At 36.1% G+C, this 24647-nt stretch overlaps 1 protein-coding gene across 6 annotated transcripts in view; it reads left to right on the top strand.

Annotated features, from left to right (window-relative positions):
* BMAL1 (basic helix-loop-helix ARNT like 1) overlaps positions 1 to 20998 on the top strand; it is a 45301-nt gene extending 24303 nt beyond the window's left edge. For 4 of the 6 annotated variants that reach the window (XM_088145899.1, XM_088145900.1, XM_088145898.1 and 1 more), the window contains 15 exons: positions 586 to 624; positions 1015 to 1056; positions 2184 to 2341; positions 2868 to 2947; positions 4667 to 4759; positions 5458 to 5575; positions 7781 to 7930; positions 9538 to 9784; positions 12813 to 12919; positions 13093 to 13243; positions 13474 to 13562; positions 15884 to 15992; positions 16739 to 16832; positions 19551 to 19653; positions 20362 to 20998. In XM_088145899.1, the coding sequence (XP_088002025.1) occupies positions 586 to 624; positions 1015 to 1056; positions 2184 to 2341; positions 2868 to 2947; positions 4667 to 4759; positions 5458 to 5575; positions 7781 to 7930; positions 9538 to 9784; positions 12813 to 12919; positions 13093 to 13243; positions 13474 to 13562; positions 15884 to 15992; positions 16739 to 16832; positions 19551 to 19653; positions 20362 to 20522 (1741 nt within the window). In that variant the 3' untranslated portion in view covers positions 20523 to 20998. The remainder of the gene's footprint in view (positions 1 to 585; positions 625 to 1014; positions 1057 to 2183; positions 2342 to 2867; positions 2948 to 4666; positions 4760 to 5457; positions 5576 to 7780; positions 7931 to 9537; positions 9785 to 12812; positions 12920 to 13092; positions 13244 to 13473; positions 13563 to 15883; positions 15993 to 16738; positions 16833 to 19550; positions 19654 to 20361) is intronic. The other 2 variants (XM_088145896.1, XM_088145894.1) reach the window with 1 other exon arrangement.
* The last annotated feature ends 3649 nt before the right edge of the window (positions 20999 to 24647 follow it).

Raw genomic sequence — 24647 nt, 5'->3', positions numbered from 1 at the left:
TGAATGAGTACTATATATTGGTGCACACATTATTTCTGTTTTAGTAAAATGCACCTGCTGCTTCAAATAGTAATGGAATATATGCCTCATTATGAGATTTTTTGGGGGGCAAAACAAACCCTTGCTTTGTTTTATATATACCATCCCCAACAACAATCCAGCATTGATGGCTGTTGATGGTGGGAGAAGGCAGACGTATTGCACTGCATTGGTGCAAAACAAAAGATACTACTTAGAGGAAGCCAAGAATTAGAGATAACCTTGCTGTTTTTTGTGGTAGCCATCAACATTACTATTTATTTGATCCTTGTTGATCTCTTCTGCTAAACTTGGTTTTCTTTTTTTTATTATTATTAAAAGGGGTGCATCATAGTATAAAACAGTATGGTCAGGTTTAGCCATTTTGGGAGTAAATGCCTGTACATGGCCCCTCAACAGCTTATTTCCCACTATAATTTATATATTCACGATGTCATTACATCTGGTTCTAATGGTATGAATGTGTTTTATCAACATGGTATAAGAAGTTATAATTTTTACTTCATTCAATGTCATGTTGATTTTTCTTTTGTTTTGATTTTATAGAGAAGGCATGGATACAGATAAGGATGATCAACATGGAAGGTATTTATTTGTTCATCATTGACAAATTGATTGGATTTTGGAAAATATAAAGTTTTGATTATTCTGAAGTAGGAGATGAAAGGATGGTTTTGCTCCATGTGGAATATACATAGGATCTCTGGGAATCTAGGAATGTTCAAAGGCGCAGATTAACCCTACTGGAGTATCAAACCTTAATAGAGTACCCAGTGAGAAAGAAATGGTAACCTTGGTGAGAGAATACACATGGTGATCCTTCTGAAATTGAAATGACATCAATGACATTGCATCTAGTGCCACATATTCAAGGAGGCTTTGAATGTGATTTTCTTTGATCCCTTCTTTCTCCTGCTACATGATAAATAGAACATTGCTATCAGACTTGACTTTTGTCACTTTGCTTCCCACTAGGTTGGAATATACAGACCAACAGGGCAGAATAAAAAATGCAAGGTAAAGTAATGACAATATTTTTAACACTAAGCAGAAGTTGTGATAAATGCAGTTTTTTTAGACCCATTCCTAAATGGAGTTTACATGCTTGTTTTCTTATTACAAAGTTTTGACATTCATCGGTACTAATTTTTATTTTTAGACAATATTAGAATATATTACTATATTAAAAAAAAACACTGTACAGGTAGTCCTTGACTTATGACCACTTATTTAATGACTGTTGAAATTATGATGGCGCTGAAAAAAGTGACTTATGACCAGTCTCGCACTTATGACTGTCACAGCATCCCCACGGTCATGTGATCAAAATTTGGGCACTTGGCAAACAGCATGTATTTATGACAGTTGCAGTGTCCCGGGGCATGTGATCACCATTTGCAACCTTCCCAGGGGACTTCCAACAAGCAAAGTCAATGGGGAAAGCCAGATTAACTTAACAACTGGGTGATTCACTTAATGATTGTGACAAAAAAGGTCGTAAAGTTGGGAGCGACTCACTTAATGACCACATAATTTAGTGACTGAAGTTCCAGTCCCAATTGTGGTTCTAAGTTGAGGACTATCTGTACTTACATTTAGCTATTGGACACAACAGTCTTCAGTCATCAGCTCATAGAATAACTTGCATTGACATCCTGCTTTACAGATAGCCTCTTTAATGTGTCCAAACTTTAGATGGCAATCTTAAAATAAGTCTTAGAATTTGAAAAAAGGAGTTGAATTAACTACAAAAAATATTATGTCACAGTTTAAGAAGTGATTTATACAATTAATAGATGTGCTACAATTTGGCATGAATTTATTAATATTCATCTTGCAGTATGTAATATCTGCTCCTGATTATTTGAGAATGCTGTTGGAAATCCAAAGTTATACAAGGCTTTTTTTCCCCATGTAATTTGTTTCAGACCTGATCAAACTTTTGATCATGAGCCCAATGCAAATTATTTATTTATTTAAATTTATTAGCTGCCCAACTCCAATGAGCAGCTAATAAATAAAGATTTATGTATAGAAACTGTCCATATTCATAATCACACTCTACGTACAAGTACTGTAGATAAGGCTTGCAGTATAACACTGACTACTGAAAATTTCGTGATTTTTATTTCATGATTGTTTAGAGAGGCTCACAGTCAGATTGAAAAACGGCGACGTGATAAGATGAACAGCTTTATTGATGAATTGGCTTCTTTAGTGCCAACATGCAATGCTATGTCCAGGAAGCTAGATAAACTTACTGTTCTGAGAATGGCAGTTCAGCACATGAAGACTTTACGAGGTAAGTTTAAAATAAATGTGTGAGTAGAATGATTCCATATATGGGCTTTAGGTACTGACAAATTTTTGAGTGCTTTTGAGTAATCAAAGCACTTTGGATGTTGTTTCAGGAATACTTGCAAGGCTACAGTAAGGAGGGTAACATTATTGTTGCCCTCTTGCTAAAAGCTACTGGGAGAATGGAGGTATGCCTGAAGATAGCTAAGGAGTTTGTGACTGAGAAAATGTTCTTAGCTGCTGTTTTCTGTGAGTTTCAGATTAGCTAGTAATGGTTTCCTGTTGCTGAAAAGCACAAAATAAACATGACAGTTGATCGTGGTATTATTGGATACATTGATTGCAAACTTAAACAGAATTAAAGTGTAGCTCGGTGACTGTTGACAATATCAAATCTATTTTAGAATTTCAAGCAGAGAATACTGAAAATAGCTTAAGATACTGAAAATAGTTGCATACATGGGAGTTTAACATATGTTCCACATAGTATGATTGAATGTTTACTTAAAATATTTTTCTTTTGGCTTAAGGTGCTACAAATCCATACACTGAGGCAAACTACAAACCTGCTTTTCTCTCAGATGATGAATTAAAGCATCTAATTCTTAGGGTATGTTTAAGCTTCGGATGCATGAATGTATATAAGGGGTGATGAAAGAGACGATTTTCTTTTACCAGACACACTGACTAGTTTCTTTCAAAGTAGCAGGTGGATGCTCTAAGCAAAAAACCTTGGTCACCTTTTCATCAGTTGTCTTGTCAGCATAAGGGCAAGGAGAGGGCAAACTATTTAAAGGGTTGGTTTGTGAAGCATGTGGGGCCAGCAAAGCAACCCTACCTGAAGGGTTGTGTCAGTCATGTCAACATAACGTCCTGTGTTAGCAACTCTAGTCTGGAAACCAATTTATAAATTTAACAGATTCTGAATTATTTGATACTTTTTCATTCCTGCTGTGCTGTACACACCTTGAAATGATTTGGAACAAGTGCTTTGGAACTTATGCTAATACAGCATCTCTCTGCTACTCATGAACGAGCAATCTGACTGCACTGATGAGTAGTAGAATAGGTGCTGTGCTTGCCCCAGTTCCAAAGCATTTCTTTGAGATCCTTTTCAAAGTGTGCAACAACCTTCTACCACCCAGTCAGTTTATTGGCTATTAATTTAAAATCCCACTTTACTGGAAAATCTACGCTGCCCTTGTTTTAGCACATCAATGTTAATAAGTTTGCTTTTTTGTATCATAAGCAGAGAGGCTCTTATTATAGCTGTGCAAAGCATCTGAAGGGGTTTTTGCAGAATGCAAAGCAACCATCCTCAGTGTTGAGGCAGCCAAACACATACAGATCATTTTGAATCCTTGAGTTGGCCTAATGGTAATATTACACTACTGTCATTTATATTTTGTTTTTGTTTTCCTTATGACCAGCATGGCTGTCTTCGCTTTCCAAATGAGTGAGCCCCTGTCACTTTCTCATGGAAGATTGATCCGCTCTTCCTAATAAGACAAATGATCTGTTGGACTACCATAGTCTTCAGACAGTTAGCCCAGTGCTATGTTGCCTAGTGTTGATGGGCCACTGAAATACAACAGATATGGAAGGGGTTGGGTTGGAAGAAGTTGAGTAAATCCCTCAGCAGGTCCACAGTGTACAGACTCTAGGTTATTTGAAGCCATAGTTTCATTGTTGTGCTTTGTATCTGTGATTATGGCATATAAACTCTTCCAAAACATACAGAATGACAGTTCACAAAAATAACAATTTGGAGGATGCTTTGAATTAAAGTGACCTATTCCTAAAAAAAATACTTTTTTTCTCTCTTTCCTAGAATACCCTTTTAGCAATCATATAATTAAAATTAGGCATTTTTGCCTCCTCTGTTTCTGTGGCCTTTCTAGACACACATTGGAACTACTCCTGGCAGCCTTTAATAATCTGCAAAGATTTACAACAGAAAGAGGAGGAAGAATGGATTGCCTAATCTTCCTCTCATTTAAAAAAAAAAAAAATTCCCATGGGAACCCTAAAAAAAGAGAGAAAAGCTATTTTTGCTGTTTCATTTTTAAATCAATATATTTTAAGGTCACTGGATTATATATTTTCAATTAGATATTTAGCTATGACACCATGTTATACTGCCTTTTTGTTTTTTAGCACTGCTGAGACAGTGAAAAAGTCAGCAGATCTGCATTAGCATTTTATTATCATGTGTTAATCTTGTTATCTTCAGAGAAAAAACGTGTAATTCAGTTGCATTTAAAATTATAATTAGTTCCAAAAATATGTAAATAAGACATTATTATTATTATTATTTGTATCCCATTAGGCAGCAGATGGCTTTCTCTTCGTTGTGGGTTGTGACAGAGGGAAGATACTTTTTGTTTCAGAATCAGTCTTCAAAATCCTCAATTATAGTCAGGTATTTTGTTGTTGTTGTTGTCTGTTGCATGATTTGGGAGAAAAAATGGAAGATAAAAGAGAAATAAAAAATGTTGTTTGAAGAAATCAGGAATGGAAAGTGTTTAACTAGAGTTTTCAACAGACGCATCTAGTATAGCTTATTGGGAGAAATGCTAGAAGTTATAGTTTAGCATCATTTGGAGTATGACTCTAAATGTAATTGTGTATATAATCAGATATACAGTATGCTTAAATAATCATGATTATCTATATTTTATGGATTGAAAAGACCTTTAGCAAATTGCTTAAGAGCTGGTTGTTCTTCCAGCTCTGAGCTAGGATGGGAGATGAGCCCCTTTGGTTGCTTATTGGTTGCTTGGGTTTTTGTTTTTTTGGGGGGAGGGTTGGTTTTTTTGTTTGTTTCTGGTGAGCTGTCTTCTTTTTCTTCTTGATATATTTTGCTTTCTTTTAATCACTATGGAATTGGGCGGCCTTAAAATTGAATAAAAATCAAATAAATATATCTCCCTGTTCTCAGGTATGAAACCTGTTACATTTAATCAGTTAATATATTAAGCAATCATACTTCATTTTCCCACTGCTTTGAAGAAACAGTGGGAAAACAGTGAAACAAAGAGCTGCTAATACTTTTCTTTGCTGAAAGCATCACAGCATGTTTTAATGACTGTACTAGTTGTATGTATTTTGTATTGATAGAATGATCTGATTGGCCAGAGTCTGTTTGATTACCTACATCCTAAAGATATTGCCAAAGTTAAGGAACAGCTCTCTTCTTCAGATACTGCCCCACGAGAAAGGCTCATAGATGCAAAAAGTGAGTACTTGGAGAGTTCATCCAATTTTAGAGTAACTTTTTGCCCTTTTATTTTATTTTTATTTTATTTTCGGATAGTACAGAATAAAATACTTCATTAATTTTATAACAGTAGATAGTTATTTTTAAAAATTTGAGGCTTTTATATTTTCTCGATTACAAAAGACTGTAAACAGTCATTTAAGATATCATTATTAATATTATGTTAGCTGTAGTTTTAGAATTAATATTATTGGATGTGAGGGTGATCTGGCTGCAACATTTGACACCCCACTGATCGCCAGGATTGATTTGGCTGATTTGGCTGGCTAGGCAGGTATCCCTCCCTCACTGCTTCATGCATGCCCCTCCTGAAGCTGCACCCTGGGTGGAAGAGTTAAGCAATCTCAAATAAGAAGAGTGTCCCATTCTTGGATCAAGGGTATACGTTAGCTCTGCTCCTCTGCTAGAACCTTCAGACAAGCTCAAGGTCCATGTTTAGGAGAATGTATGGCAATATTAGTTATGAATCATCTTGGGACTCTTTGTAGACAGTAGTCCTATAATAATTCTGTAGCTTTCTGTTATTAATATTTATAATTATTATAATTATTAATATTTTAAACTTTCAATTATTTTTCTCATAGCTTGTATAGTTCGTTTTATATGGGAGGTTGTATATAACATTCAACAATATGAGAGAGAAAGAGAGAGTTGATCTTTGGTTACACTACTGTTTTGATATAACTAGAGTTGTGGATTTCTCCAGATATTTGTTGATGTTACTTTGACCTCTGTGTATGATTTGACATCTTCCTTTTTTTTTTTTTTTTCCTTTTTCTTATTCGTTTCTCTCTTTCTCTTCCCCCTAAAAAGCAGCATGTTCCTGAGGAAGGGATAAACCCCTCCTGCCAGGGTCCCAACAATGGGAAAATTATCTACCTTTAGATCATTGTCACACTACTCATATTGTTAATTTGTTTTTTTAGCATAACATATGTGTATCTCTTTCACAAGCTATTTTAGGGAAATAAGGCACACTCTTTCCTTGTATGTCCCATGTGCATCACTGACATGTGAATGACAAGTATGGCTATAGTTTTATTTATCAATTTGCATGCAACCTCAGTCACCTAAATAATTCTAGGTAGCTTACGGTTGAAGTAAAAAAAAAAAGCAAATAAAAACAATAGAGAGAACAAACTGAGAATTAGAATACATACCACACAATGGGGAAAGGTAACAAATTCCCAATGATCAAAAAAAACATCAGGAAGTGAATTATTACACCATACCTCAGGACCTTCTGAAAGAGATTTCATGTTTTTACAGTGTTCAAAAGTCTGACAGGGTTGGGACCATGTGGACCTGAGGAGAACACTGTTCCCACAGGACAGCACAGCTACAGAGAAGTAGCACCTTACAGGTCCTACAAGATGACAGTACTTTACAGTTTAAGTTTAGTTATAGTTTAATGTATTAGAACTAATCTTCTCTTCTGAGGCTGCAGAGGACAAGTCTTTGCCTTCTTCGGTGTGACAGCCATTCAAATATTTCAAGAGAGTCTTGAAGATACGCTTTTTCAATCTAAGTATATCTGCTAACTTCCATTTTTTCCAAATCAGATGACTTTTCCATAATGCTGATAATTTTTATTGCCATTTCAATTTATTATTCGCCTGAATGTATATCACACAGAACTGTGCCCAGTGCTCAGATGAATTTGCTATCTGGGCTCTTAATGCAGCCTAAAATCATACTAAACATTTTTGGCAGTCACATGATACTGCCGAGTGAAGTGATCAAGTCCAATCTTGAGATCCTTTAGAAATATTTTGCTACCAAGCCAGATAAGTTCCAATTTCATGCTGGTGCTCTTTATTCATACATAACTTTGAATTTCTCTCTGATGAATTCCATTTATGAATTCCAGCTCTACTTTTTTTTTTCTCCCTGGTCTCCCTATTTATGTCCTCTACAAAATGGAGAATGAACCGCTTCATCCATTCACTGAAATTATTGGTACTATGGTGAAGAGTATTAGGGCTAGGAGAGGGGCCTGTAGGTTGTTGTTTTTTTGTTTTTTGTTTTTGCCTCCCATTAAAATGTAACACAACTCAGACACAGTTAAACATAAACTGCTCATCAAAGTTTGTAGACTTGAAAAAGAAAGCTTGGGTCAGACAGAGTCAACAATTTGGAATTATGCTTTTTCTCTTCATGCAGCTGGACTTCCAGTTAAAACAGATATAACACCTGGGCCATCACGACTGTGCTCTGGAGCAAGACGTTCATTCTTTTGTAGGATGAAATGCAACAGACCCTCAGTGAAAGTAGAAGACAAAGACTTTCCTTCTACCTGTTCTAAAAAGAAAGGTATTATGAAGGTCTAAGTGGCATTAGGTGCTGCAAGGTTGTATACAAAGAAATAGGGTAGAAAGTTGTCTTTTACAGTCTCAGTTGGAGTCACATATTTCACAAGGCCAGGAATCTTTGGATGGTTGTGTCATTGAATTCAGCAAAATCAAGATTATATTTGGTTATTTGATGTTATAGTTATTTGGAAAATGGGATTCATCTTCTGATCCTGTGGTGATTTATCCAAGCCTGCATTTGGAATGAAGAAAAACTGTTGGGGAAAACAGTAGTTTTCCTTCATGTCCTATAAAAACATTTTGTGGTCTTTCAAATGCTATTTATTGAGAGCAAAATGTCAACTTATTAAAAATTTAAAAGCAGAATATAGCTATAACCATGTAACTTTTATTTGAATGGCAGGATAGCAGGTTTTCCTTGCTGATATGGGTAAGAAAAACATTAGGTTTATGAATAGAACTTAAAATGATCCCAATTTAAATAAATTTGCTTATACTGAATTCAATAATAATTATAGCGTGCAGTTTGTTTTTTAAGTAAAACAACATGTCAAAACACAAAATGCAATGCAGGTGAAAATGGTATAAACATAGGATTCAATTTAAAATGTATGGGGTACAAGGAAATAAACAGCAAAATAAAAGCCATTATTCCATCATTTACTACAAAGAAGACCTGAGTGAAGAGGTAGGTCTTCAACAGGCATCTAAAAATATTCTTGTTGGTACCTCACAGATCATGTAGGGAACACATTCCAGAGTGAAGCCAGTACCCTGAGAATGCCTGATCACAATCAGAATATGACACTCTGGTTCTGGGCACACGCAAGAAGTCATCCCCCTTTAATCCTAGCAATTGATCTGCTAGGGCAATCTGTCAACTATTGTGGTTTGTTCCTGGTTTGGTTGCTAATTGGCAGCTTGCTTCAGAACAATCTAGCATGGCAACCTAATCAAGTGTTAAGGACAGTCCTGATTAAAGTGTCTTTTTTTTTTTTTTTTTTTTTGGTGCCTTCAAGTCAGTCTTGACTCCTGGCGACTGCCTGGACTAATCCCTGCAGTTTTCTTGGCAAGGTTTTTCATAAGAGATTTGCCATCGCCTCCTTCCAAGGGCTGAGAGAGAGCGACTGGCCCAGGGTCACCCAGCTGGCTTTGTGCCTAAGGCAAGACTAGAACTCAGGGTCTCCCAGTTTCTAGCCTGGTGCCTTAATCACTACACCAGGAGTCTAAATATGTGTGAACTACTGTAGTTAGGGAGTGCCTGTCCAGCAAAAGGCATAGTTGATACATCTGTTACAGATGGTAATAGGCTGGTTACAGCCTCAGAGGACACTTGGGCCTCCAGTGATGATAATGTGTCTAAGCAGACTTCCCAAACTATATATTTCTTCTTTACCCAATTCAAAAAAGGCAGAGGAGTTCAATTTCCATACCCAGGAACCACCTATCCCCAACATTTCTGTCTCATCAGGAATCAGTCTCAGTTTATCAGCCCTCATCCACCCCATCTCTGTCTCCAGATACTGGTTTACAACATGCAGTTTCCCTTGCTTCCAAGCTGTGAATTTATTTATTTGTTTATTTATTTAACCTTATTTTCTTTTGTAGCAGATCGCAAAAGCTTTTGTACTATCCACAGCACAGGATATTTAAAAAGCTGGCCACCAACAAAGATGGGACTAGATGAAGACAATGAGCCTGATAACGAAGGCTGTAATTTAAGCTGTCTTGTTGCAATTGGACGGTTGCATCCTCATGTAGTTCCTCAACCATTAAATGGAGAAATCAGGGTTAAACCAACAGAATATGTTTCTCGACATGCAATCGATGGCAAATTTGTATTTGTAGATCAGAGGTAAGAACAGCATTTAATTCTTGCTATGAGGATAATAGTTCTTAATCTTTTGAGGTAGCTATTAGGTGGCTTGTTGGGAGCAACAGTACTGAGCATCCTAATTTGTTTACTCTTTGTAGCATAAAATGTAAGCTTGAAAAAAAAATGCTCAAGAATATTGACAGTCGATTGAATGATGATGATGGTAATGTCCAAATGGAAATACTGGTGCAATCCTCAATCTTCCTTTGCTATGCTGATGTGAACTTTCCCCTGCCCAACTTCCAACATAGTATAAGAAACCAAAGTGCAGCATCAGCTGACATAGGCCTGATCAGAGGAGTCATGAGAGCTCCTTGCCCAGAGATACAAGATCACGGTTTTCAATTAGGTTGTAAAAATGCACTTAATAGGTTTAAAAATGGTTCCTTTGATTTCTTTTGCTCTATAATTATGTAGGAGGAAGTAGAAGGATCTATTGACAAATTTTACAAAGGGGAAGGAAGAGGAACTGATCACATGAGAATGCAAGGGGGCTGCTGAATTTGTTGCATCCACTATAATTAATTTTCAGTAGGTGTATTAAGCCGGAGAGTACTGGAAATGGTGTTTTGTAAAAACAGAAGAAAAATAATAAATATTGTATGCCAAAATATGCAACCTAATTCTAGATTGGCAGAAGCTGAGGTTATTTTGAAGAAAGGTGTGTGTGTATGTACTGGGAGGGAAGATAATTTAAAACCTCACTGACAGACCCCTTATTTCAGAGGCTCCCAGTAATTACAGTAGGTTGTCACCAGTCATGCTGAAATTCTGAGCTCTTCCTCTGAGAACTTCTCCTTCCAGCATAGCCATAGGGAAAAAAAGTAGAGCGAAAAGTGCTTTGGATTGTCCCACCAAAAACCCAGAAATACAAACCTTATACTCATCCTGAAACTATGTACCTATGTTGTGTTACTCATGAGGAAGCTTTTAATGAGAGATTCCTTTGTTAAACCAATGAAATTCCAATGTTAAACTAATCCATAGGCATAAAAAGTTTATTGGGGAAAAGGGAGTACAAGAGAACAAAGGAAGACAACAGCCACAAACAAGGAATTCCAATTAAAATCAATGTGGTCAGCCTAGCTAAATCAGCTACTTGGGTTTTAGCATATGTTAGAGTTCATTGCCCAGAGAATGCTTAGAGATCATTGGTATTTCCTCCTTAGATGTTGCTAGACAGACCTACCTGCCCTTCTCTCTTCTGAACTTTTCTCAGCTTTATAGAATATGGAGGGTAAGCAGAAGGCACTCTTGGCTTTCTCCAATCAAGCAAAATGCTCCTCGGTCTAGTCAGCAAATTGGAAAATTACTTATACTTGCTGACCCATCTTCCTAATGACCCTGTGTTGAATGATGAAGTTGTAGATTAGTTTTACCAAATTATAATGAAATGATAGGGAAATGAAACAGTGAATTTTGCCTAGTCAGACTTTTCAAGAGGGATCAATTTAGAAGCTGCTCTAGGCAATGCTATTGTATGACAAAATTGTATGGTTTTGTCACGCTGGCATTTTCACAGCTACAGTTATATTATATGATATAGCTATTTGATGCATTTGCCATGAATGATTTTTGGTTTATTGTCACAACATAGTAAAGATACATCTCAGGATAAAATTTGGATTATAAAATACTAGTTTAAATTTAAAACTCTCTTAATATTGTAATAAAATGCTATTTAAAGCCCATATGTATGCTGCTCTCCCATTGAAATGGCTGGCAATGTCTTTATAGGCATTGAACACCATGTTCATTTTGGAGCCCTTCCTCTCATAACTCATGCATTCTTGTGTAAGAATTTCTTGTCCTACATTGCATTCTTAACTTTATGTACGCTGCAGAATTGCTGGGTGAACTTTTGGTTGCTAATACTTTCAATTGTGTAAATACTATGTGGCAATTTTTTTTAAAAAAAGGAATATATCTACAATTGCCATAGTATTTATATGTAACTATTGGGTGGTGGTATCCTATACCACCAAATGAGAATTAATCTAATATTGTACAAGTTGCCAGTTGAGAGAAATAATCAAGATTTAATGGAAGACAGATGTTTATTTAAACTTTATATAATTGTATAAGTAACTTCTTTTTTAGGCTGATAGCTAGGTTAAAAATACTTGGCAACATTGATTGGAATGGTCTGAAATATAGTTGCTAAAAAATTGGTATCTAAAGCTTTAGTTATAGAATATTCTTGCCAAAAGAATATTTGCTTATAAAAATGTCTAGTGTAATGGCAACAAAAAAGACATTATCACTAGTAGCAAAATACAGCATGCAAATTAAAGGTAGGGAAACATATTTCATGGATATATACAAGACAGTGTATGGCACTATTAACTATCTGTATGTATACAGATATGTGTGCGTGGGGGGGATTATCTTGAGAATTTTAAAGATTAAATTTTGTCAGTAACCAAACCCCAATCTGCAGTTACATATTTTAATGCAATTTCAACAGTTTTGCACTTATGCCATCTGTGTTAGGGAGGGAGGGCGAATTGGATGGATGGATGGATAGATAGATAATCAGATTTAGTTTTTAACTTTTTTGTGTTGTCTGAAATGGTTCTCATATTGAGCTGTAAGTTCAGTCATTTGTATTTGTTATGTCTGCTGTTAATTATAGAGAAGTTCTCTCAATTTGAATTTCGCTTTCAAAAATATTGAGATGTTAGGTGCATTTGGATTTTTACATTCTAGATGCAGTTTGATTTTCTTCAGGCATAACTGTTGTAATAATTTATGACTTCACAAGGGTTATAATGAATTGGGTTTTATTAAAGAATTGTTGACTTTCTTATGGACTATAACACAATAACAGCCTAATTTATGGACATTGTCTGAAGGATAATGTTAATCTCCCAAGAAGTCACATCCTGATTTCTGTAAATTAAATATCTCTTAAAGGCACAAGAAGATAGCAAATTAATTTCGCTTCTACTTTTATACCAACTTCTTTGTAATTAAGTAAAAACACTGAAGCATTTCTCTGTTTTAGGGCGACCGCAATTTTGGCATATTTACCACAAGAGCTTCTAGGTACATCATGTTATGAATATTTTCATCAAGATGATATAGGACATCTTGCAGAATGTCATCGACAAGGTAAAATGTTATCTGTAAAGTAGCCAAATAGTTCAGATTTTCCCCCCCAAACCTAGAACTTGGATAGAAAAATGATCTAGGAATCTTGAAAAAAAAATAACTTGACTTTACCATTATAATTGTAATACATACAAGAAAACTGTACAAACTTGATCCTTTTCCCTTTCTTTCAGTTTTACAATCAAGAGAAAAAATTAGTACTAATTGTTACAAGTTTAAAGTCAAAGATGGATCTTTTATTACATTGAGGAGTTGTTGGTTCAGTTTCATGAACCCTTGGACCAAAGAAGTAGAATATATTGTCTCAACTAACACAGTGGTTTCGTAAGTATTTTTCTTTTGTTGGTGAAAAAATATAGTTGACTCTGCTTTCTATATGTCAAGATAGGGAATACACCAAGTGTGTGTCTGTTGGTGTTTGCTTGTTTCACTTTGATAAGTATCCACAGACAGTTTATATGTTGTACAGTAATGAAGTTGACAATAAATTATTTTGTTATGCTAAGTAACTAGCAACATAAAATGATACATTTGTGTTTCTTCTGAATCCCCAGTGCTAATATGCTTGATGGTGGAGATGTGTCTTTTCCACAGCTTGCAGCTTCACCACACAGCATGGACAGTGTACTCCAAGCAGGAGAAGGTAATTAGAGGACTGTTTTGTTTCGAATTGTTAACAAACTTCTTTGGATTTGCTTATTCAGCTTAGCGCAACCTGTTACGCTTAGTACATATTTCAGGCCTGTATCTAAGTGTTTCTTCACATTCACAGAGCTGAAGAAATGTCAAGGAGGTGAAGATTCAAGGAGCTAAGAAATGTCAAGAACATTGAGCAATGTAGATTACAGCCCAAATTGGTCCCTAATCCAAAAATAAAAATGAGTTTACATTATGTGGAGTATAAAGTGAAATATCAGGGTGGTGGATGTTTTCCACCAAAAGCCCCATGCTCTCCTGGTATAATATCATTTCTCTTTAGCACATGATGAAGTTAAAAGCATGGTGACCAGAACCATTATCTTGATCATCATCACGTATAACCTTTTGACAGAAGGAAGGACACACATACTGGCCTTTGATTCAGACAAACAGAGATGCATACTAGCAAGATTTTCTCTCTTCTGGACTCAGCAATGTTCTGGGTTCTCTGGAGAAAAAAGAACTTGAAATATCTCCCTGGTCCAGGATCCATGTGTGAAAATGCAAAACATTATTGTAGAGATAGATATAAAATAAAAAAAAAGATATAAAATAAAAATAATCTCAGTGACCATAACTTTCAATTGTATCCTAACAGTATATAGTGGAAATAGTTCTCTTTTCTTCCCTTTCCATGTTAAGATCCTTAAATGGATCAATAATTATTCTTCCTTTAATAATTAAGGAAGTTCAGCGTATGAAGCCAGCTAGGAACCCAGAGAAGTTTTAAGCATCTGTCCAAGGGTCTGCATGTAGATTCAGCCATTGTATTGTTAAATAGTACTGGTCTATTTATTTATGTCCCTTTGTTATTGGTTAAACCTAATATGTAGCAATTCAGATGATAACTAATAACTGTTTTTCAATCTGATCCAAGAGTTCAGTGAAAGAAAGGTTTTGTAGCTTCTCAGGAAGTACTGTCTTAAGTTAGCAGCTTGTTGATATAGCAACAAAAAGACACTTGAGATGCAAAGCACATAGATAAAGTATTTAGCTTTCTTTACATGGATAGATTCAGGTTTCATGTTTTACTATTAACTGTGGATTATCTGCTGTTTGGGCCTTCTGATTAATGCCACAAGAAACTTTTTCTTCAGGCTGAAGCAATTAGCAATAATGAGCTATAGTATATCCTAACTTTGCCTACTTTGTACTTAGTTATATAAAATGGCTGGGCATACCTAGATATAGTATGTTGAGGTTATGTGATGATTTGGAATCAGGAGGAGTAACCTCTGCAACATCATATTGAAGGAGGAGCAGAAGATTCTCCCAAACATAGCCCAACTATTTGGAGTTGCTGAGGAATTTAAGGAGTATGTCTAGACCTTGGTAGTGTGATAGGTGCATGAGAAGATAGTCAAGAATATTGAGGGAGACTTTCTAATTGTGATCAGTAAGGCTTGCATTTCTCAGTTGTATGTATCTTAACAGTAGAGAAGATATGCCAAAAGTTCCCCATCTTCAGTGATTTCCTCCTGCAAGAGGCTTGCAATACCCTGTAAGCCTACAGTGATATGCTGTAAGCTTGGCTAGAAAAGCCCATTAATTAACTTTGTACCCCAGGGCAGTCTTTTAAATCCTATGCAATAGGGCTACACTTTGTTTTAGGTTGGGATCTGCACTTAACCTCTCAGGAGTACACCAGGGGCTTTGCTACAAAAAGTGGTGGGTAGGATCAAGACCAAAAAAAAAATGATTTCATTTCATTGCCATTTAATGAAAATTGAATACAGTTAACATAAGAGTTGTAACAGGAAGCAGAAATTACCTCTTTTCCAGAGGTGGAAGCACTTTTATCCCTGGAAGAACTTAATTTGAGTTTTGAAAGAGATTTCTCTCATGATGGAAAAGGCCATGCATACAAATACATTCAACAGCCCTCAAGAATCAAGATTAATAGGGGTCAGGCTTTCAATAGGAATGCATGCTGTGACCATGAAATACATTAAAAAACACACTTTAGACATAGGTGTACATTACCTTGCTCTTCATATAATGTTAGAACAACTTTACTGCATTGAAATTAGTGTTTACTGAAATAAGATGAAATTGAAAACAAAGGAAGGACACAAAAAGGAAATTACAATAGAATATTACAAATGGTATTTGACATGTAGAAGTATGAGTGTTCAGAATAAATGTGTAGATTGCAGTTCTCTCTTCTGACTCCATCTATTATCAAGTATATACTAGCATTTGTATCCTTTCTCTTTCCATTTTATTTAGTTGCACTTTCCTTTCTTTTTTTAAAATCTTTTTAAGGTGGTCCAAAAAGGGCCCTTCCCACAGTTCCTGGTATTCCAGGTGGAACAAGAGCTGGTGCTGGTAAAATTGGAAGGATGATTGCTGAAGAAATCATGGAGATCCATAGGTAAGGAAAAGCTCATATTTTAAAATCATTAAGTACATGTTACTTAATTTGTTAGAGAAAGTTATATTTTATTCCTATTTTTAACATCTTCCTTTCACAGAAATATGGAGTATAAATCCAATAAACTGATTTTTGAATGGTCAGCTGATTCCTTTCCATGAACAACAAGTGTAACTGTTTATGTATGTTTCTTTGTACAGTGTAGTATTTTAGGGTAATTTATTCACAATAATCTGTGTAAGTAAGCAGTAACTGTAAAAGGGGTTTAATCAAATAACACAATATAGTTTCCTTGATTATGCTGAACAATAGTCAACATACAGTCTTCCAAATCATAGTAATCCCAGATGGGCAAAGTAGATGGAACATGCGGAAATGTAGTATGTGTTTGCCATTTTTATTTTGTTTTTGCCCTATCCAGGCATATACATAACAAATCAGAGCCATGTTCTTCAGGAGGAAAAAATCAAAAACTAAATCATAAAACTTGACAAGAATACTTTAACTGTCCCACCATGAACATGATGTGAGGAAGAACCATGTACTCTAGAAATTGAGATTATGATGTACTGGAATATTTTGCTAAACATAATATACAAATGACAACTCCTTAATTGTGTGTAAACTCCAAACTAAACACATATATAGGGTTTCAGATTATAATTTTGGAGTTGCCATAATATGTATTTTTAGGATGACTTTATTTTTTTATGCCTTTTGTAATTTGGCTATTGTTGGTATAACAGGATAAGAGGATCTTCCCCTTCAAGTTGTGGCTCTAGCCCATTGAACATGACCAGCACACCTCCCCCTGATACATCATCACCAGGAGGCAAAAAGGTGAGGTGGTAGAATTTTAAAGGGTTCAAAATAACCAAGCCACATCATCAGAATCTACCATTTAAATTAATCCAAGCCGTTATAACAAATCTGTAAAATGAATGTGTTGTAGCATTTGCAGTCTGTTGAAATGAATGTATAGACTGGCATAATAATGTGATAATTCTAAGTGGAGTTAAAAAGTTGTTTAAAAGATTTAACAGCCTTCATCATTCAAAAGGAACAAAACTACTTTTATTATACAAAACTATGTGCACTAATAAATGCTTATCATAGAAATAATGTTTCCTTTACTGACCAATACTTCAATAATAGGTAACAAATTTGAGAATCCATTAATTGATTTATAATGACAAGTACCCATGCACAAATCTGAAGGGCTTATTAAATACATTTGAGGCAGGATCATAAGCACATTGTGATTAATGGTATCCTGGCTCTGAGTAGAAACAGTATGTTACTGTTGATCATGTTATTTTCTTTGTGGGTATCATTAAAGAAGGCTTCAACTCTGAGTGGCAAAGATCCAGAAAACTGGGGCTGTGGATCTATCAGTTTCTTAGCAACTGTTCAGTGGAACTAGATATAGGCAGATAGTCCTATAATATACAGAATGCCTAAGAACCAGGGTGTCTAACATTGGAAAAAGAAGCTTTTCAGTTGTTGCTCACTGCTGTATAATTATCAGTCAGAAGCTACTTGTACATTGTCATCCAAAATTTACCAATAGATCTGAATAGACCCCTGTACTAGTGGGTATCTAGCGTAAGGTTTTAGATTTTAAAAAAGGGGGCAAAATATAGCAATTTTGGCATTATGGCAGTCACAAACATGAATTTTCTAATGATACAGCTATCTAATTTTCACAAGCCAAAATAGATCCAAGTCTAGATCTGCAAGGACAAGACAACCCATGTTGATTATAGGAAGGGCTCATTAAGTGCTTATGGAACTCTAAAGAATTCATTATATTTTGCAGAAAATAGATGATCATGATGATTACAATATCTACTTCCTTGTACAAGTAGTCCTCACTTAATGACTGTTTAGTGACTGTTAGTTACGATGGCACTAAAAAAAATGACTTACGATACCCAAAGTTACAACTGTCACAGCACCCCCATGCTCACATGATCGCAATCCAGGCACTTGGCAACCAGCTCACACTTACAACGGTTGCAGCATCCTGGGGTTATGTGATTTCCATTTGCGACCTTCTCAGCTGGTTTCCAGCAAGCAAAATCAATGGGGAACCATGTGATTCACTTAATGACCGCGTGATTTGCTTAACAACCATGGTGATTCGCTTAATGACTGCCACAAAAAGGTCATAAAATCAGGTCCAGTCACATGATGATTCGCTTAAATGACCACATCGCTTAGCGACCTAAATTCCAGTCCTAATTATGGTCGTGAGGACTGCCTATAGTGTTTTTAATATTGTTTTAATGTTTGTGTTTTTTCCAGCTTGATCCAACCTGACTCTACCATTGTAATACAGGTAGTCCTCATTTAACATCCGCAATAGGGACCAGAAAATTGGTTGTTAAGTGGGGCGGTCATTAAGCAAGTCACCACGTGACCAGACCCAATTTTATGACCTTCTTTATGGGGGTCATTAAGCAATAACGCTAAATAATCACATGTTTATTAAGCGAATCACGTGGTTGTTAAACAAATCCAGCTTCTCTGATGGATGTTTTTTGCCAAAATTTGCTTAATGACTTTGTGATTCGCTTAATGATCATAGTGATTTGCTTAATGACAATGGTGATTTGCTTAATGACCATCGTAAAAATGGTTGCAAATTGCGATCGTGTAACTGTGGGGGGGTTGGGATGGTTTGTGATGGTCATAAGTGCACAAACAGGTTGCAAAGCACTTTTTATGAGGCCATCATAACTTCGAACCGTCATTTAACAGTCGTTAAGTGAGGACTACCTGTAATTTGTTTTCTTCTACCTTTTCTGTTTGCTTTATAGTATATAAGAATGTACTGTAACATTACATATAAAAAAATTAATCCATTCTTCCATTAAAAAAAATGTAGCCCAGACATGATTCCTACTACCCAGAAATTAAAAAGGCAGTGCACGCTACCTTATGTAGTCACATGTTGGTTTTGATAAATGGTGTAATTATCTGGTTTCATTTTGTTTACATAGAGCACCATGGAATGTAGTGTCATTGTTTGGGGCATGTATAGGAGTGATATTGATGACAGCATTGTTTTTGAAGTATGATATTATTACAGCAAGCATGTGCATGTGAAGCTTTGTAACACCATGAATCAATTTTATTTCTCAACACAAGGTTTTGATAAGAAGGAAAATAATAATCACATGGGATTTTTCACATTGTGAATAGGATGTTACTAACTATGAAACATAGGGTGTGGCTAAGATTCACCAAAAATTTGGATCCTAAGTTAGAAATCTCTGGAATGATTAAACTTGTAGCCATAGCAGTATAGGAAAGTATTCTGCTTGAGTAGGTCATCTTTGCCACTACTTGACAGGTGAACCTACAAAATTATTCAGGAAGTTGCATGGATATCTAACGTAGGTAAATTTTACATATAGAAATATTCTGAAATCATTATGTATAGATAGCATTGAAGAGTTTCCTTTATGCTAGACTTCTATAGTTCCCAACAGGATCAAGTGTATACAATGGACTGAATATAAAGCCTTTTATTTTGTTTTCATTTTCTTTCAGATTTTGAATGGTGGAACATCAGACATTCCTCCTGCCAGTATATTGTCCGGCCAGATACAAGACAATCCAGGATATCCATATTCTGACAACAACTCCATTCTTGGTAGGCAAATCCATGAAAGGTAGAAGATTAAAATGAAGAACAGGAGCCCTTTCATTGTATAGTTAGGTGAAATTCTAATTAAGGCTAAATCCTGCCATGAAAGAGCTAGAACAAAAGTTCTAAGGAAAGAGATATATATATATATATATATAAAATATGCTCATATCATACAATATGAGCATATTGTAGAATGTAATATTGGATTAATAAAACCCTGGAATCTTTGAGGGTAATTTTGTTGGAAGATGTTTTCTGTTTAATTCCAACATTATTTCTTATGAGAAATTCTACAACTTTTGTAGCATACCTAGTCATTTTCTAAGTTACTGAAATGTAAGATTAATATCTTAAATATTCATAATATTTTAAATATATTGGTATTTGATATTATCAACTCTTAAGTAATAAAACAGAATAAAGGTTAAGATTTTTTTCTGTTTCAATCCACCTCATCCCCCAGAAAAAGTCTTAAGGCAGTCTAAACAGTAACCAGCAGTACTTGTCCCAATTTTAGTTATTTACAGTGTCGTCAGTTACACTATATTATATGGGTGTTTCCTTTTATTGTATACATTTGACAGAGATAAAGACAGCTGTTAAATAAGAGGGCTCAACAACATAGTATGCAACTGAACATTGCTCTCAACTATGAAAATTAGATTACAAATAGAACTACTATAAGCTTTAATTTTTCTTTTGTCTTTTCAGGTGAAAACTCACATATAGGCATTGATATGATAGACAATGACCAAGGATCCAGCAGCCCCAGCAATGATGAGGCAGCAATGGCAGTTATCATGAGCCTTTTGGAAGCAGATGCAGGTCTCGGTGGCCCAGTTGACTTTAGTGACTTACCGTGGCCCTTGTAGATGCTGCTCACAAGCTTTGACATCAGAATATCTCAAAGTGCATTATTGGTGGAGTTCTCCAATCTGTGAAGCTTGCTGAATTGCTTTGGTGTTTTAATTTCATAAGCCATATCAAGAGAACAGTCATACTTCTCCCATGTGTAATTTCTGACCAAGTGGAGATCAATTTGCAATGGTGTTCCTATATTTCTTGTTAGTTGTGTATAGCTTGCATTAATTGTATATTTTGGGTACTGTTTTTGTGTTGACTTTTTTTTAAAAAACATCACTGTGCAAATTAAGCACTAGCATCACTGGTAGCTTTTATATGCAAATGGTCATTTCAGCTATATGGTGTTTTTACACTACAGAGAAGGTCCCCATGTGGATAAGGAATATTTCTTATACTAATATATCAAAACTGTTTCTTGTAAGATCCTTTACTATAAATATTGTTGAAGTGTAATGTATTAGACAGTTAAATATTTTTAAAATAAAATGTTTTCTCTTGTTCTAAATTGGAGTTATTTGTAAAGTAAGCTTCTAGATGAAGTTCATGATATTAAAAAGAATAGCTAGCCTTAGCTTTTTAATGCAACGTGGTTGACTTACCTAGTTAGCCAAATCCAGAATGAATATAGTCTTACTATATGCAATGTAACCTATCAGCTGCAATTTGAGTGGGTATATTGTATTCAACCCATATATCTGTATCACCATAGGGATATTTGAAATATCTGAATTAGGTAAACTTTAAACAGGAATCCTTCCTTCCTTCCTTCCTTCCTTCCTTCCTTCCTTCCTTCCTTCCTTCCTTCCTTCCTTCCTTCCTTCCTTCCTTCCTTCCTTCCTTCCATCCTTCCATCCATCCATCCATCCATCCATCCATCCATCCATCATGTTGCAAGAGCTTGGACCTTGTCTTGCTTGCTCTGCTCCTGTTTCTTCCTATACCAGATAGAGTAAGAGTATGAAAATAAGCTACAGAACAGAGAAGGTAGGTAGGAATGTATGGTGGTATATGGAAAATATAGATTGCTCAATGAACCAGTTGCAGTCTCATCCTAGAAGTTAAGAGAAACTGTCCTACTAAAAACAGCAGAATACCCGAGGCATACCACAAACATGATGGTTTTGAAATGGACCCATAGTGAAACACAGCATAGTTAATATTGATAATTATTAGAATATTAGTTAATATTCATAGTTCATTAATCTCCTTATTGAAATGCTATAGATGTGGGTGAGTGAAAGAAGAGCAAAGGGAATTGAAAGAGGCAGGAGAGGGAGACTGTGGATTGTTTGCTGCTGCAGGTGTTTTCCTGAGTGTTGTTTGATTGCTGATAATTTCCTGAGCGATTGACCATTATGTCTGACTGGACCCTTATTCTTGCTGACCTAGCTGAGGCAGCTCAAGGGGATATATAAACAACCCAGTTATGAGAAAGCAAGCTCACCAAGCAAGGAGACAGGAATTTGGGCAGGCCAAGTCAAGGGGGAGAGATGCTCTTTCTCTTTCTTCTTTTCCATTTCCTTCTGTCAGTCCAGGGTAGTCTTCATCTAGAAAGGCAGCTTCTGAAAGCTTGTAACCAGAACAAGCAACAGGAAAGATTTGCATGGGTTTAGCTATGGAAGTTGGCAGGGAAGACTCCAAGCCACAAGGGAAGCATCATCGTGACTTGCAAAGAATATGTATTGTTTGTCTTCCTGCCTGGGAACATCCAAACTACACCTCCTGCAAGTGTGTTTCCTTATTAGAAGCAAAAGTGACAGGACTGGAGAAGAAAGTTGCAATACTAAAAGGCATTAGAAAAGATAGAAGTTTCTTGACTGAATAGTTGAAGCTCTCCAGAAGGAACAGAGAAATAATCAATTGCAGGGGAGGGGGAGACCCTCTGGCACAAGCAAGCACGTGAAACAATGACACGAAAAAGCAAAAGGATCACTGGTCCCAGGCGCTCCTAGAGGAAGAAGAACAGCCACCTGGGCAAACCACAGCAACAGAACATTGTAAAAGACACTTGGGCCCCCATGGATTGAAGAAACCTCAGAGCTACCTTGAGAAAGAAGTTACATCATATTGATGGGTGTTACCCAGTGTGCAGCCTGATTATATGATGTCAGAAAGTGTAAAAAAGAACAAGAGTCTAGTGTCCTGGACCCTAGCCCTCAGTAATAGGGAGGAATTGGTTGAAGTGAAGGAAACTTGCACCTTGGGGTAAAGTGATCACATTGTTCTTGAATTTGTGATATCCAGAGGAATAACTGAGAAAAGTCAGGCCTGCATACTGGACTTCAGAAGAGCAGATTTTGATGAACTCCAGTGTTGAATGGAAAATTCAGTGAAACAAGATACTGAAGGAAAAAGGGAAGAACTTTACGAGACCACCACAGATGCATGCAGAGCTCTCTAAAATACTGAAAAGGGTACATACAGGAGACAGGAGGAAGAAAACAAGAATACAAAGTAGTATCCAAAAACTGTAGGAACTTTTCAGAAAGGCTAAAGTTCAGAACGAGAAAGAGAAACCAAAACCAAAGGGTTCTTTGGGTATGTTAGAAATAAAAACAAAGCCAAAGAGTGTAGGGCCATCTCAAAGAGGTGGTAATGGGAGAGAATAAGAAAGCACAACTTCTTAATTTCTGCTTCTGTCTTCTTTTATATGATCATTGGAACCTTAGCTGGTCATCGTTATATTGGGGGGGGGGAGGGTAATAGAGAACTTAACTAATTTAAATGAATTTGAGTCTCCAGAGTCACATGGATTATGTCCCAGAATACTGAAGAACCAACCAGAGGTGACTACAGAACCACTCTCAGTAACCTTTGAGCAATACTGGAGGAGAGCAAATGTTATCTACATCTTCAAGCAGGAAGATGACGACAACTTGGGAAACTACAGACTTTAATGTCTACACTAGGCAAGGATCTCAAATAGGTCATCAAGCAGCATGTCTATGAGCATCTGGACAGGCATGCTACAGTTAAAAAGAACAAGCATGGGTTTGTCACCAATCATGTCAATTTTTTTTTTCTTTGATAAACTAGCTTACTAGATTGGGGAATACATACACATATTCTTAAAATTGTAACTACATGGATAAATGATGCTGTTAGATGGACTTATACATAATTGGCTGAATGGCTGCACCCGAACGGTGCTCATTAATTATTCTACTTCAGCTTGGAGGAAATTATCAAGTGGAGCCATTCAGGGCTGTTCAATATTTTTATCAATGACTTGGGTGAGGGAGTTAATGGGACTCTCATCAAGTTTGCAGATGATATAAAGCTGAGATGCATGGCTAATACTTCAGAGGAGAGCGAGCTTAAAATGATCAAGACAGGCTTGAACAGTGAGCTAATATGAATAGAATGGATCTTTAATGAAGAAATGTAAAGCTCTGCATCTAGGCAGGAAAAATGTGAAGCACAAACGTAAGATGCAGGAGACTAGTAGTAGTACATGTGAAAAGGATCTGGGTGTCCTTGTCAACTAAAGTTAAACATGGGTCAGCAATGTGATACAACTGCTAAAACAGCACGTGCTATCTTGGGATGCATAAATAGGAGCATAGAATCCAAGTCATGGAAAGTAAATATTCCATTCTACTCTGTCCTAGCCAGATCTATCTGGAGTACTGTGACCAATTCTAGACAGCAAAATTGAAGAAAGGACAATGAAAAATTGGAACAAGTTCAGAAGAAGCCACTAAGATGGTAAAGAGTCTGGGAACCAAGCTCTATGAGGAATGATTAAAAGATCTGGATATGTTTAGCCTATAGGAAAAAAAAATAGGAGTACATATGATGGTCTTCAAATATCTGAAGAATTGTCATGCAGAGGGAGTGGACTTAATAGATTGTCACAGAAGGCACAACCAGAACCAATGGGTTAAAGCTACAAGGAAGTAGACATCTAGATATCAGGAGGAACTTCTTGACTGTATGAACTGTCAACCAGTGGAATGGACTGCCACATGAAGTGGTAAGTTCTCCTTCAGAGACTGGATGGGTATCAGAGATGCCCCAATAGGTTTTGCACTGAGCAGGGAGCTAGATTAGATTTCCTTCAACATTCCTTCTAACTTTTTGGTTCTATACATCCACATAAAAAATTACTGGTCATCAGTATTCAATTATCA

Source organism: Python bivittatus, unplaced genomic scaffold, assembly GCF_059951505.1.
Source record: "Python bivittatus isolate LINGU-HERP-01145 unplaced genomic scaffold, Pbiv_v1 ctg000480_np1212, whole genome shotgun sequence".
NCBI classification, from domain to species: Eukaryota; Metazoa; Chordata; class Lepidosauria; order Squamata; family Pythonidae; genus Python; species Python bivittatus.
This window is presented reverse-complemented; position numbering and strand designations above follow the sequence as displayed.